The sequence below is a fragment of the Trichomycterus rosablanca genome, chromosome 21 (genome assembly GCF_030014385.1).
Source record: "Trichomycterus rosablanca isolate fTriRos1 chromosome 21, fTriRos1.hap1, whole genome shotgun sequence".
NCBI classification, from domain to species: domain Eukaryota; kingdom Metazoa; phylum Chordata; class Actinopteri; order Siluriformes; family Trichomycteridae; genus Trichomycterus; species Trichomycterus rosablanca.
The window spans coordinates 22,902,359-22,917,361 of record NC_086008.1 but is presented as its reverse complement, the minus strand read 5'-3'; the positions used below and the strand labels follow the sequence as shown (position 1 = coordinate 22,917,361).

The 15,003-nt window shown below is 40.6% G+C and overlaps 2 protein-coding genes across 2 annotated transcripts; both read right to left on the bottom strand.

Moving 5' to 3' along the window:
* Nucleotides 1-510: 510 nt before the first annotated feature.
* Nucleotides 511-8,359, bottom strand: me2 (malic enzyme 2, NAD(+)-dependent, mitochondrial). The gene is made up of 15 exons (XM_063017503.1): nt 8,261-8,359; nt 6,843-6,972; nt 6,461-6,594; nt 5,969-6,118; nt 5,782-5,857; nt 4,962-5,123; nt 4,399-4,612; nt 3,620-3,717; nt 3,338-3,451; nt 3,083-3,194; nt 2,798-2,940; nt 2,284-2,386; nt 1,905-1,975; nt 1,212-1,310; nt 511-867 (listed from the first exon to the last, which is right to left on the bottom strand). Exons 2-15 carry the CDS (start codon nt 6,948-6,950, stop codon nt 706-708), a joined length of 1,746 nt encoding a protein of 581 aa, XP_062873573.1. The 5' UTR covers nt 6,951-6,972; nt 8,261-8,359; the 3' UTR covers nt 511-705.
* A 3,291-nt stretch (nt 8,360-11,650) lies between these two features.
* areg (amphiregulin) lies at nt 11,651-13,948 on the bottom strand. Its single transcript, XM_063018364.1, has 5 exons — nt 13,912-13,948; nt 12,774-12,941; nt 12,238-12,487; nt 11,838-12,005; nt 11,651-11,738 (listed from the first exon to the last, which is right to left on the bottom strand). The coding sequence occupies exons 1-5, from the start codon at nt 13,946-13,948 to the stop codon at nt 11,651-11,653; spliced, it is 711 nt and encodes a 236-aa protein (XP_062874434.1).
* Nucleotides 13,949-15,003: the final 1,055 nt, after the last annotated feature.

The window sequence follows — 15,003 nt, the reverse complement described above, 5'->3', positions numbered from 1 at the left end:
TACCTTTTTTTGAACCTAGAGGATTCACACACTCAAATTCATCATAGTAGATTTGGATTTGAAGGTCAAACTTATTCGATGAAAATAAAGGATGACTTTTAAAGTAGCTTCCATCACAGAAATCCTCATATCTATCACTGAGTACAACTTTGTATCATCTCACAAATACTTTTAATTTTTAAAAATGAACTGGAGTGTTTTCAGTATGGGAATGTACTGTATATTGTAAATCGATTTAGATAAGGCCATCTGCTAAATGCTGAAAATGTAATATAAATGTAAATAAAGAGATAAAATTAATATTGAGCAGAATTTAGTTCCCCTTATTGGTCCGGACCTCCAAAACAGTCCCAGTTTCTTATGTGGCCCCTTGGAAAATTTAATTGCCCACCCCTGTTCTAGGCCCTATGTTCAAATCCGGCTTAGGGCGAAACTAATGTTACATTAGTTAACATTAGTTAAAATAAACCCAAATAAACACCAACACACATGGATACATAAGGCAATAAATGTATTAGCTGATACAAACACACACACATGGTGTTTTATTAATAGCAAGACTGTACATTAACGTTAACAGAAGGAGTGTGCTGCTGATGAATAGAGTTTGGGAATCACTCCCCATGGGGATGTGTGATAGTTACACATTACAGAGCTGTGAATGGAGGGTGTGACTGTTTCAGGTGCATGCTATAGGGTGTATGATTACTCCACTATGGGATTATGGGAGACTCCAGGCCACTCATAGATGTCTGGGAGGAAGGAATCGTACTCTGTGTTCCACACGATGGATCTCACATACGCCTCCTTATCCAGTGGCTCTGGGTACCGAAACGCCATTCCTTTACTGTACAGAAACTCAACCACCTAAACAAGCAAACACACACACACACATTTTTTTTGTTAGGAACACATACCCTGTTAGCACTGATTATGGGTGGAAAGTTAGGGACACAAGGTGTATTTATCTTTCTTTAGTCCTTAATCAGTAGACACTTTCTGATCACCACACTTTATATTTTTGGCTTGCGCGCTAGTTCGACTCACAGCATTGATAACAATGTGTTTAATTACATTTACACAGCATGTATCTGTATGATGTAGAAACTTTCCCAAACTGTTACAAAAAAAGTTGGAAGCAATGGGTGTGACCTAAACACCTGAACTCAATAATTACTCACGTTGTGTATATGTATAAACATAAATCTTACCTTTACAGCCATCTGTAAAGAAACCTCCCTAATGTTGGAAAGAGGAGGGTAGAGACGACCCTGATTCAGTTCCTCATCCGTCAACTGCTCTGCTAAGGTCTGATACATACACACATACACACACACACACACACACACACACACACACACACACACACACACACACACACACACACACACACACACACGATGAGTGACCTTATAACCATCAGCATCATATTAAAAGCCATCATGATACTGTGATAAATTTAGCCACATACACTAGGGAGTACCTCAGAAAACCGTTGTCACTTAATACAGTCCACCGTTGCATTAAGAAATACAACCTAAATCTCTATTACACAAAAAGAAAGCTGTACATTTTTCTATTCTGCTGTTTAAGGTAAACATAAAGATCTTAATCTGAGTCTTTATAAGTTTATGTGTGGCTGCTGCTACATGGTTGGCTGATTTAATACTTACATCAATAAACAGATGTTCCTAATAACATGGACATTGATAAACCTGAGGCATTTCACCTACATGCCCACAAACTGCCACCTGATGGCTACCTGAGCAGCATGAGTGTTGCCTAACGCATGCGTGTGTGTGTGTGCGCGCGCGCACACACACACACACACACACACACACACACACACACACACACACACACACACACACACACACACACACACACACACACAAAATGTTTACCTTTGCAGCCTCGAGGAACACCGTATCACTGATGTGTCTAACACCACTTAGAATTACTGCCAGAGCCACACCTAACACACACAAACACACACACACACACACATTTCTATTAGTCGAGGTAAAAAACATAATAGACTGTACAGTGAAAGAGTACAAAATAAAAGGATATTTACACTAAATAAAGATGATAATCATTATTATTGTGTTTGTGGATGAAGTTTTTCCTCTGGGTGTAAATAAAGTCAGTAATTACTTGTACAGCTTCTAAACGCTGGCAGAACCCAAGATCAGAGATACCCCAAATAACACTCAGAGAATTCCTGGCCCACAATCAGAACAAATCATTGGAAAAATAAAATAGGAAAAGACAAATCCACACCTGGGAATATATAAGCATTGTTCCCCTGTCCCGGAATCAGCATCCTGCCATCATCCAGAGTTACAGCAGCAAACGGACTCCCACTGGCAAACAAACACCGACCCTAACACACACACACACACGCACACACGCACACACACGCACACAATCAGAAAAGTTTTTATGAGCTACACCTACTATAAATATAGCTGTTAGAATACATTTTATATTTCATGTTTATAATTTTGTGATTTTTTTTATTTAATATCCTTTATGAACAATCATATTTACTCTATGATCAGTTAGGCCTGAATTCTCTTACATTTTGACCAACAACAGGCTCCATTTAACCATGAATTACAGACAGTCTGCTCCTTGTTATTCTTAGCAAACACACATCCTAGACAGTCATCTCTATCAAAGAGATATTCTATCTCAAGACATTTGTATTATCCTGTTCTCCTGTTCTGTCACTGCACAACTACCATGACCCAATCTTAGGTGTGTGTGTGTGTGTGTGTGTGTGTATGTGTACCTGTGTGAGAGTGTATGCATCCTCTGCAGTACACTCAGCTTTAGCAGTCGGGTTGCTCAGAGCAAAGATGATTGGTCGCTCATTTAACGAGCCCACGGCCCTGATGACATCATGAGTGAATAGTCGCCCTGCCCCCGCCACACCTGAACACAACAAACACAGGTAAGAACAAGGTCACGAACATATCTATCAAAAAGTACATGCAATCATGAGACAAACTTGCATCCACCCACACACACACACACACACACACACACACACAAACACACACACACACACACTCACCGATGATGGCTGTAGGTTTAAGAACATTAACAGCATCCAGGAAACTCTTCACATCACCCGGACTAGGATGCACAAACCCCTCCTGATTACTATCTGTGGGCTCAGATCTACCCTGCGCACACACACGCACACACACACACACACACACACATTAGTGTCACTGGTGTATCTGCTGGTGACTGTCATATACACAAACATTCAGGTATATTCGCAGCATACACACACACACACACACACACACACACAGTATCGTACCTGAACAAGCAGACCGTACTTGTCAAACATCCAAATCTTCTTGCGAGCGTCTGTCTGACTCATTCCATCCTCCATCAGTGCCATGACAATCAGGTTAGCAATGCCTAGAGCTGCCTAACTCACACACACACAATCCTTACACACTACTAACGCTTATACATGTTCAGACAGTTTGTAGACACCCCTAAAACTCCCAAAACATACTGTACAAGAGGCATAAACATGTCATTACTTTACAAATTATATGTGTGTGTGTGTGTGTGTGTGGGTGTGTGTGTGTACCTCTCCGGCTCCCAGGAAAAGAACTGTATGATCAGTGATGGGCTTTCCGACAACACGCTGCGCTGCTAACAATCCCGCCAGAGCTACTGATGCTGTACCTACACACACACACACACACACACACACACACACACAGAAGGGTTTCAGTATCTGTAATCAGCTGATACAGGTTTTAATTACCACACATATTGGTTCCTACCTAAAGACGCTACTACCTACACAACCCCAGGACTGATGCATCCAAACAGCTGTATTGTCAAAGAGTATCTGTGTGCTTGGACTATACTGAGTTACTGCTGCTTGGATGTCTGCAATATGTGAATACAGTGTGTGTGTGTGTGTGTGTGCGTGCGTGCGTGCGTGCGTGCGTGCGTGCGTGCGTGTCCGGGGCAAGCCAGGGATTTTGGGCACCATGAAACCAAAATCACACAGGGTCTCACTACCACTCCAGGCCACATATGCAGACAGTGGAATTTGGTATTTGTTGGAAGACTGTGACTATCCATAAGAAAAGTGCTAAATTTCCTCTTCCACACTTTACATGTCATTTTAATGCCAAAACACCTGAATGTAAAACTCTCTCTTTCTTTTTCTCTCTCCTGTCCTACTTTCATTTCTTTACATGTCTGATGACCAGATTGTTCTTCAGAACAAGACATGATGCTTTAATCCTTACATTTCACTACTAGCAAGTACCGTTCTGGCCTGGTTTGAGGGTGGACTGTGTAAGGGTATGTGTGTAAGTGTTTGAGGATGTGTGTGTGTGTGTAAGTGTTTACCCTGGATATCATCATTGAACGTGCAGTAGCGATGCCGGTACTTCTTGAGGAAGCGAAAAGCGTTGTGGTTGCCAAAATCCTCAAACTGTATAAGTGTATCCTGTCCATATTTATCCACCACTGCCTCCATAAACTCATCAATCAGATCATCATAGTGCTGAGATCGCTCTCTCCTTCGGTACAGACCCATGTAAAACGGATCTCTGAGTAACGTCTACAAACACACACACAAAAACTCCATTAAAGAAGATTTGCCTTGTCTTTTAAAAAACAATTTACTTTTACTTTACTTGGTTATGTTTCCTGTTTGTATGATGGCTAAAAAAAATCTCCTTCTGTTTTCTTGACCATCAACATTTTTTCTTTTGGCTCTTCGAGTCATGAGCACAGGTATAAAGTTCAGTATTAAGATTTAATTGAAACCTGCTGATCTCAGTACTATAAGTAAGTGACTTATCCTGCCCTGCCCCTCACCTAACACTTTTCATAGTAACTAATTTCATAGCAGCTATGTGTGTGTGTGTGTGTGTGTGTGTGTGTGTGTGTGTGTGTGTGTGTGTCACCTCGTTATCTGTTCCCACGTCAATACAGACAGGCAGGCAGCTCTCAGGTCTGATTCCAGCACATGCGGTGTATAAACACAACTTCCCTACAGGAATCCCCATCCCGTACACACCCAGATCCCCCAATCCCAAAATCCTCTCCCCATCCGTCACCACCACTGCCTGAAAACAAACACACACACAAACACACCACTAATTGTTAGACTCCTGCAAAGAGCGATGAATGAGGACTTTAAGAACACAACATTACTCCAGTCTCATTAACTGTAACATACCATCATATTAACATACCAGAATAAAAAATATACTACACAACTACAAAATGGGCATTGTTAGTAACAACAATAGATCATTACTATATTACACAGTATGCCTGGACGTTTCAAATGCAGCCCATGTAAATGTAAACTGAAACTGTAAGCTAGCAAGTTCATATCTGTAAAATCTTATGCGCAGAAAAAAAATCCAGCCATATAAAGATAGATGCCCCCTATGATCAGGGTTGCCAGATCTTAACCTAATAACAGATTAATTAATTGGTAGGTGTGATGAAGGGGGGGAGGGAGGGGATGGTGCTGAAAACAAGCTTTGACTATTGAAGACTTTGTTTGGTGGTGCTTCTCTCTGCCATAACTAGAACTTAAAAATCAGTGCAGATCTTTCATGGTTTGGTAGGTCAGACTTACAGAGCAAGAGTGTGTCAGTGTATGTGTGTGTGTGTGTGTGTGTGATGTGTGTGTGTGATGTGTGTGTGTGTGTGTGTGTGTGTGATGTGTGTGTGTGTGTGTGTGTGTGTGTGTGTGTGTGTTAGGTGTAGTACCTTGACATTAGTTTCAGGCCAGTTGTCCAAGATGGAGCGAATGTGCCCCTGATCCATAATAGAGATAAACAACCCTCTACACACACACACACACACACACACACACACAATGAAACATGTACACACATATGCACTGCTGTAGGGTTAGGTAAGTTAAGTATGTGTGTTAAGTACATTGTTGGCTCACTTGGGTCGGCGGAAAATGTGCCCGTACTGGGTGCAGGCGAGACCCACAGTGGGTGTGTAGACAATGGGCATCAGAGCCTCAATGTCCTCCATTAACACTCGATAAAAAAGACGTTCGTTACGCTCCTGGATCCCCATTAGGTAGATGTACCTGAACACACACACACATGCACACAGACACACACACACACAGACACAACAGTATGCTGACATGTCGTGGTGAAGCTAATTTACATCCTGATGGTGGTTACTGGTTCATAATCATGCATAAACTTGTTGCTATAGTTACCATTACCATAAAAACAAACCATCACTAATATGCAAACAGAATCTCCAGCTACAGCACAATCTAAAATTTACCATCAACCTAAAGATGATCACCCAAAACAATCCAACAATGGGTGGGTGGGTGAGTGAGTGAGTGAGTGAGTGAGTGGGTGGGTAAGTTAGTGGGTGAGTGAGTGAGTGGGTGGGTGAATAAGTGTAAATGTACTTTTGCAGGGGGTCTGACATCTTCTTTAGATTCCTCTGGAAGCGCATGGCCTGCACATCCTGAGTCTCAATTTTTGGGGGTAACAGTCCCTGCAGTCCCAAAATCTGTCTTTCCTTCAGAGTGAATGCCATGCCCTACACACACAGACAGACAGACAGACAGACAGACAGACAAACAGAAAGACAGACACACACACACAATAGTGACATGTAGAAATGTTGAGCTGTGTGAATGATATAAAAGTGTTGCTGCACAGAATTTCCTGCACACACACACACACACACACACACACACAAGTAAAACTTCTGCTGAGTCACTGCACTAACACTTTCCAGACTCATACACATGTGCATGTGTGTGTGTATGTGCGTGTGTGTTTTACCTTGTTAGTATGGGGGTTGAGCATCAGCGGTTTACCCTTTTCTTTAGTATGTGCCCAGCGACACACACTCAAACACGGCCTAACACTGACGCGCAGCCTCGACAGCATGATAATACCAACTCACACACACCTGTAGGAGAAACACACAACACTTTTATTACACACACACACACACACACACACACACACACACACACACACACACACACACACACACACACAATTACTATGTGATGTATGGAACACTGTTAGCTTACTGTAGTGCTTCGCCTAGCTCTGGTAACCTTTGACCTTTGTAGGTTAAACGGATTCCATTTGTTCAGTCAGTCTGATTAAATAGGCCAAAAATATATGGACAACAACTTAATGATGAATGTGGTAGTTTAGAAAGTTCATTTCAACACTGAACTTTGTTTTGTGGTCTCCTGATTCCTCATTAGCAATTATGATTACCTGCAGCTGCTGATCTCTCTGTGCCCATATAAAAAGTCTGGTTTGACTGCACACAGACTTAGCCACATGCATTAAATTTAAAAAGTCTGAAAAGCTCTGAACAGATCTAGGGTTACACATCATTACAAGGCAGGGATGTCTTCTAAACAAAACACCTTTATGTCTCCAAACGATCCATACAAACAATTATCTGTACATGGAATAGTGGGCTCTTTACCAAGGTAAATGGGCAACCCTCTTCTTATACTAAGTGGAAAAGATCTTGGATATTGGTCATATGTAATCCAGAAACCACTAAAATACAAATCAGCCATGCATTAAAAGCACACGTGTTACTGTCCACTGTCAAGCAAGCTTAATCAGCATGTTAATTCTCAAATATGACAAATTCATTAATTGACTGTTTTACCACCGGTTTATCCTGGTCAGGGTTGCGGTGGGTCCGATTCACGTAAAAAAACCGTAACGTAATAAAAACGTAAGAAAGCGGATGTAGAGAATAATAATGAGATGTACGGAACACCGTGATCACGTGGTGATTTGTAAATATCGTGATGAGTGCTTCAGTATCGCGGCTGCTCTCAGGTTTCTGTAAACTTTACAGCTATTTTAGGAAACTAAACAGAGGCTGGAATTCTACACAGTGCCATATTGATTTTTTTATTATTTATTTATTTATTATATATTCTTTTCTTAGTGACCTTTATTACAACTCTCAAGTGTTAATTTAATTAAATAGTTAATGTAATTAAACAGCACTGTAATTATGGCCCTAACCCAAGTTAAAACTAATGACAACATTTTGTTGCAGAACCTAATGAATAAATATTAATACATTTTTAATATAAAATAAGAGATTTGTTGAGTAATGTTTGTCAGGTTTACAGTAACGGCTCTCCGAGTCTCGCGCTGTAAAGCTAAACACATTCTCTCACACAAACACATTACGGTTTATTACTACTTACCTTCACTCACAAACCTCCCTTTTTATACAGAATACACCGCGTTTAATCACAAACTCATAATTAATCAATAATTAATGAATAAATTAACCAAATAATCCTTCGGAGGTACAGCAAAGAGCTAACTGACCGTGAAGCCTGAAGTGACTTCCACTTAAAGCCGAGAGTCGAATCAAGAAAGAATCGATTCCACACAGTAAAAGAGATTCGGTTCAGACAACGTAAAGTAAAAAGAACAGAATGAAACGAAAGAGAGCTGGTAGTGTAATGTTAATGTAAACGTATGTGTGGGTGCCGCAAAAGTGTTTAGTGTGATCTTTCTGTGGCACTGTCACCTCACAGCAAGGCGAGACTGGGTTCGATTCATGTTCTACCAACCTAACATTAGATCAGTTTCTTTTTATAAGATGTAGGAGCCCAGAACAGTGGCATCAGGTTGAGGTTTAAGAAAAAGAAAGCATCCAAAACCCCATGTTCGGTGTTGGCATGATTATAAATGTTCATAAGGAACTTGGATTAGAACCGCTGATCCTTTAAATCAAGGGGAAACTGCTACACCACAAACATCTAGCAACATCTCAATGTTTCACTCTGGAGAAAGCAAAGACACATAAATAATAAACCATAAACATGGTTTATCACAAACATCCTAAATCAGAAATAAACATATAATCTTTGCAGTCAATAAAACTTCATACAAAAATCAGGAAACATTAAAGCTTCCTGTGTCCCTGGCAAACATCATAAAGATTGGATCATAAAAGATAACTTTATTATGCAGCAATAAAAGAGCAATGTTACAGTTTTACACAGTTCTTACAGACAATCCCATGAGTCTTTGGGGCTTAAGAGTGTAAAGTGTTTGGTGCAATTACAAAATTCATGAGTGAATAAAACAATTAATAAATGAATAAATGAGAGAATGAATAAACGAATGCATGAATAAATAAGTGTGTAAATGCCCTCTGTGACTCCAGAACCACCATGACCCTGATCAGGATCAAGTGTCTGCTGTAGATAAAAAATATACTCAATCAGAACTTGGTAAGATCAGTCAAATCACAGGCCTTTCACCCACTTTCTTAAACCTGGGGATAATTTAGAGCAGCCAGAGCAGATATAGGAGGAAACTGAATTACGCACCCTAGGGTTAGGAGAAAATACCAAACTCCAAAGCAAGATATTTCTGTGGTTAAAGCTGCTGTTTCCATGTGATTGGTTTCCTGTTGTGAGTTTGACTCATCAGATTCAAAGCTTTGGGAATCAAAATTGGAATCGACTCTATGCTATTGGAATCGAACAGTTGTTCAAGCAAGGTCTCGCGCTGTAAAGGATATTACCGTAGGTTACAGTGTAAATGCGCATTCACATTGATATTACCGTAGTATACAGTGTAAATGCGCATTCACACTGAAATTACCGTAAACTATGGTTAGTACAGTATACGCAGGATTAGAGGTACAGAAACCCTGGGATTAAAATGTACAACAATAACACATGAAAACACGAAGTTCGGTTTGTACTGTGATGTTTATTGATTGACATTAGTGTCTTGTTATGAAATGCTTTACTGTTAGTGAATGAAATGTGATTTTACTTTTATTTTCTGATCTGCAATGTTCCAGCTGTGTGAATTTATCTTAAGACTGTTTTCATATAGACGTCATTAATGTCATTAACCTCCTGTTGTTAACACTGAAATGTTTCTGATACAGTAACACTCTTCTAAAAATCCACATTAAAGGCTCAATAGGTTAAATCGAGCAAGTGAACTACTAACACTGGAACATTCACCAAAAACAAATCAAACCAATATTTATTCAGGTGACTGGATAGCAATTTTGTCAATATTTCTGTTTTCTCGTGTTCTACAGATTATACTTGTAATAATTAGTAAAAAAAAAAAATTCTTGTTAAACATATACATATAATAAATATAGAAATATTAAAATATAAACCAATTCATCTTAAAAATACATCTGTAACATTTAATCCTGTCCAACATTTTTCTTCACTTCTGCTTTAACCATCTTTTATTCACACGTTGAATTGGTTTCACTTCTGTTAAAGGTTCTGAACTCAGTTCCTGCTTTCTTTTTATTAGGTTAAAGTCAGACAATTCATCATAACCAGTATTCTACCCACCAGATTAAAAAAGGAGGAAAGTCTGGTATGAGGATCCACTGTGGCAACGTCTAAATACAGGAGCAGCCCAAAGAAAAAAAATACATTCATAAATAAAACTCCAAGGTATGAATAAATTCCACCAACTCTTTCCTCATACAAAGAAAAATAATCAATAGTTTAAATGGTTTGTTTTTATTATAAAAGCACATGATGATGCTGCATTTATATAATACCAGTTTTCAAGATATTAAACCACAAAAACTCCTGATTTTAAATTATTAATAAATTATAGTTTGACAGTTTAACAGATACCTCCACATAGACACTGAACATTAGCTTTAGCATGAAATAATGATAAAAATAGTGAGTGCTGGTGAGAGTGAAGTTCATTAACTCTGTAAATAATAATCTAATATAAAACATTTCCAATAAATAATAAATAAATATTCTACAACGTGTGTGTTTCTGCACATATGTGCTCTTTATGCAACTCCTACTGCATCTGCAACACACATAAACACACACACACACACACACACACACACACACACACACACACACACACTCCTAACCCTAGTGTAACATTTCAATGGATAGCGCGGATGGGAGCTGGGTACCAGGTCAGTAATGTTAGGGGCTAGTACCAAAATCTGTTATGTATTAAAACGAAAATCACATTTATTTATTTATGATTTTGATGATTTTAGTGGTAACACTTGATTTTACTTTATTTAGTAGTTACTGTATAAGTACGATGTCCTGAAGCAGACGGTTCCAAATGCATTTTCAGTGTTTGGACAAAATCAAGCTACTTTCTGGTGGTTTGGGGATAAAATAGCAGGTCGTTAAAACATTTGATGTAATGAATTGGATGATGCTGGGGTTAAGGTTAGTGTTAGGGTTAATGATGCTGTTTAAACAAACGGTCAGAATAAACCTGGGTTGTTTTTTTTACATACAGGAGTAAAAAAAATTAATGAAATTAACATAAAATGTTTTTGTACTGCAGGTCTCTTTGTGTTCATCGTGTGTTCAACAATCTAAAACCATTCAGTGTAACAAATATTCAGTAACAGATACGGTCAGAGGGGGCGAATACTTTTTCACATCTCTGTACAGTCAGAGCTCTGAGAAAAGTGAATGTGAAGTGGTGGCTGCTTTCTGGTTTCTGTGCTCTGTAGAAGCTGACGAGGGTGTGTGGGGAGCAGAGATGATCAGTAGGGGGCGCTGTTACAGACAGTTATAATCAGTACCTGGTGGTGGCGCTCACACACCGATTTTCTTGCTCTGGAGCTTTTTGGTCTCCTCAGTGGCACCGAGAAATGCTGCGGAAACACTCTGCTGAGCTCTGTAACTACACACACACACACACACACACATTATACATACACATATACATTTATACACACACCATCTAACACTATCTGATGTGTGTGTATGTGTGTAATCTTACTGGACACAGATGATGATGAGGAGGGCGGAGCAGCTGATGATTGACAGCACGATGCTGATGGTGATGAGGCTGATCTGCAGGGTGTCTGTGCTGTTCTGGTCTCGCCCACCTGAACCCGTCTGTAGCAACTGGATCCCACAGCGCACACCATCATACCCCCTCATACACCTGTCAATCAATCAATCAATCATTCAACCTGTCAATCCATTAACCTAATCAATCAGTTAATCAATAAACTAATCAGTCAGTCAGTTTAGGATCAATGCTGTTGTCCTATTGGTTAACTTTCAATTTCAGATAGGAGTGTACAGAGCATCAGATGTGCTACAGTCAGTAATTGTATATAATAATATAAGTTTATATAGGGTGTGAGTTGTGTGTATGTGTAGTGTGTACTTACACACAGACGGGCTCTTTCAGGTCCTGTAGATAAGTGCAGTAACCGTGGATACAGTACTCTCTGTGAGAGGTGCTGCAGGGGTCAGGATGAGCGCTGTGGTTGTGATTGTGACCGCGGTTGTGGGTGGAACTGTGGGTGGGGTTGTGGGCGGGGCTGTGGGTGAGGTTCTGTGCAGGTGTGCTGATCCTCTGTCTTACAATCTGCAGTTTATTCCTCTTCCTACCACCATGTTTCTTTCGCCCACCTCGACCTAACACATACGCACACAAAACCCAAAAACTTCCAGTGAGCGGCAGTTCTGGAGGTGAGAAAGAACAGCCAGACTTTACTAGAGACCACTGTTCCATGTACTTTCTAATAGGTGCATTCAAACTCGTCCTGTTTATATGAGCACAGAAGCTGCAGCTGCAGTCGATCAGTCATGAAAAATCATGAGAAGTTTCAGAACCTTCTGACGTCACAAGTGTGTGTAAACGTTTAACTCAGCAGTGTGTGTGTGTGTGTGTGTGTGTGTGTGTGTGTGTGTGTGTGTGTACCTCTGATTTGTGGTGCTTCTGTAAACACTCCTGAAGCTCCGCCCTCTGTCTCTGATTCCTCGCCTGCTGCGCTTTGAAGCTCTTCTCCCGATGCTGACATCACGGTCACATGACCCAGCGAAGAGGCATGAGTTAGGGATGTTGCTAATGAGATGAGCAAACTGCATGCTGCACACACACACACACACACTATTATAGTTGGAACAAGAGACTGGTCCATCTCGAGTTTTGCATGTTCCACTTGTGTCAGAGGGTGGATTGGCTGCTCCTGCGAACACTCAGTGTCAGTGTGTGTGATGTGAAACCGAAACTCTGGAACTCTGTTAGTTGCCTTATTATTTTTATCTGTATTACTACCATTCACTGATTTAAACAGAGGACACCAAAATGAAACATTAGCGAGACCTCAAGTGGAAACCAGCACACCGGGAGATCACATGACCTTTGACCCCCAGCAGCGCTGATTCTCCATGAGTCCAGGCTGACATTAGCATCGACGCGGCTAAACTCGTGTCCGATCTCCACTAGAACCATAAACTTCACCCACAAACCCTGGGCGAGAGGACTGATGCCAGGGCTGAACCCAGACGAGGGAGGACACGGGTACAGCAGTGTGATCTCTGATCCAACCGAAACCACCGAGGACGCATCACACACACGATCGACACACAGAAGATCCAGTGAGCGGAAAAACTGAAGCTCCACCTGAAAAGCCGCTGTGCAACGAGAGCGAAGAAGCTACAAATAAAACATTCCTTCTGTCCAAAACCTGAAAACATCACGATTAATCCCTCCATCACTTCATTTTTACCCTTATATGGTCGTGTACGCTAATCATCTTTTACTGTCAATAATCTGTGTGTGTGTGTGTGTGTGTGTGTTTGGCAGGAAATAATGTAGGAGTGGATCTGCAGGTAAAAACTTGTCTGAGAATAAAAAAGCACACACACACACACACTATAGTTGGTGGTAATGTGTGTGTTACTGTGTGTGTGTGTGTGTGTTCAGGTGTTTGTGTTGTGTTAGTGTGTAAGAGTGTTCAGGTTTGTATAAATGTTTGTGTGTGTAAGTGTTTAACTCTATGTATTGTGTGTGTGTGTGTGTGTGTGTGTGTGTGTGTGTGTGTGTGTGTACTCACCGAGGCAGAGTATTGAGGAAACAAGGAAGAGGTTCATGTCAGATTGGCGTCTTACTGAGTCTCTAACACACACTTACCACACCTACTGCTTATATAGCAGGGTGTGTGTGTGTGTGTGTGTGTGTGCGCATTGCTTAATGTTCTTGGCATTTGTCCTTTGATGTTTGGGATGCAGACTGTGAAACGTCACGTCTCAGTGAAAGAATGAAAACTATGAAACTACCAGCAGAACCAGTGAGGCAGCACCTCACCTCCATACAGGTGATTTGCAACACAGCCGCTCACACAGCAACGTGTCCACGTCCAGAGAGATGAGAGGTGCAGTCAGTGTTAGGGTCAGTGTTAGAGCCAGTGTTAGGGTCAGTGTTAGGGATAGTGTTAGGGTCAGTGTTAGGGCCATTCATTCAGTGTTTTCCACTTTATACTGGTCAGGGTCACAGTGGATACGAGTCTTTGGGTGAAAAGTGTGAAACACCCTAAACAGGTCACACACACCGCAGGTTTTTGTACTATGGGAGGAAACCTACACAGACACAGGAAGAACATACCAAACTCAACAAAGAAAGGACCTGGTCTACTCCACCTGGGAATTGAACCCCAGACCTTCTTGCCGTTATGCAGCAGTGCTACCCACCAAGACAATGTCTCACACCCCATGTCCTAAAAACGTCTCCAACACGTTTTTTTTCTTTATTTATTTATTTATTCATTTATTATTTATTTATTTAGAGTTTTTTTCTTTATTTTCTCTCTGATTGATTCTCAACGTTAAAATGTTTTATAATTGTTTTTTTTTGTTTTTTTACATTTTAAGGGTTTGTTGGATCGTGTCGCTCCCTCAGTTACTTTATTTAATTTATTTGTATTGTTGGTAAAGGTAATAAAATTTTTCTTTAATGTGTCCCAGTATTTAGGGTTAGCGGGTGAGCGGTAATTGTAGCGAGCTAACCCTGAGCTAACCCGCTCTGAGTGAGGAAACACACTGAACCTCACGACGAGAGGCGGTTAGTGGGTAATACGAAGCATGCTAATTAGCAGTTTGCTGCAGCTCATTAGGTTTAGTGTAGCGTGATGAAGGTGTTTATGCTCTTT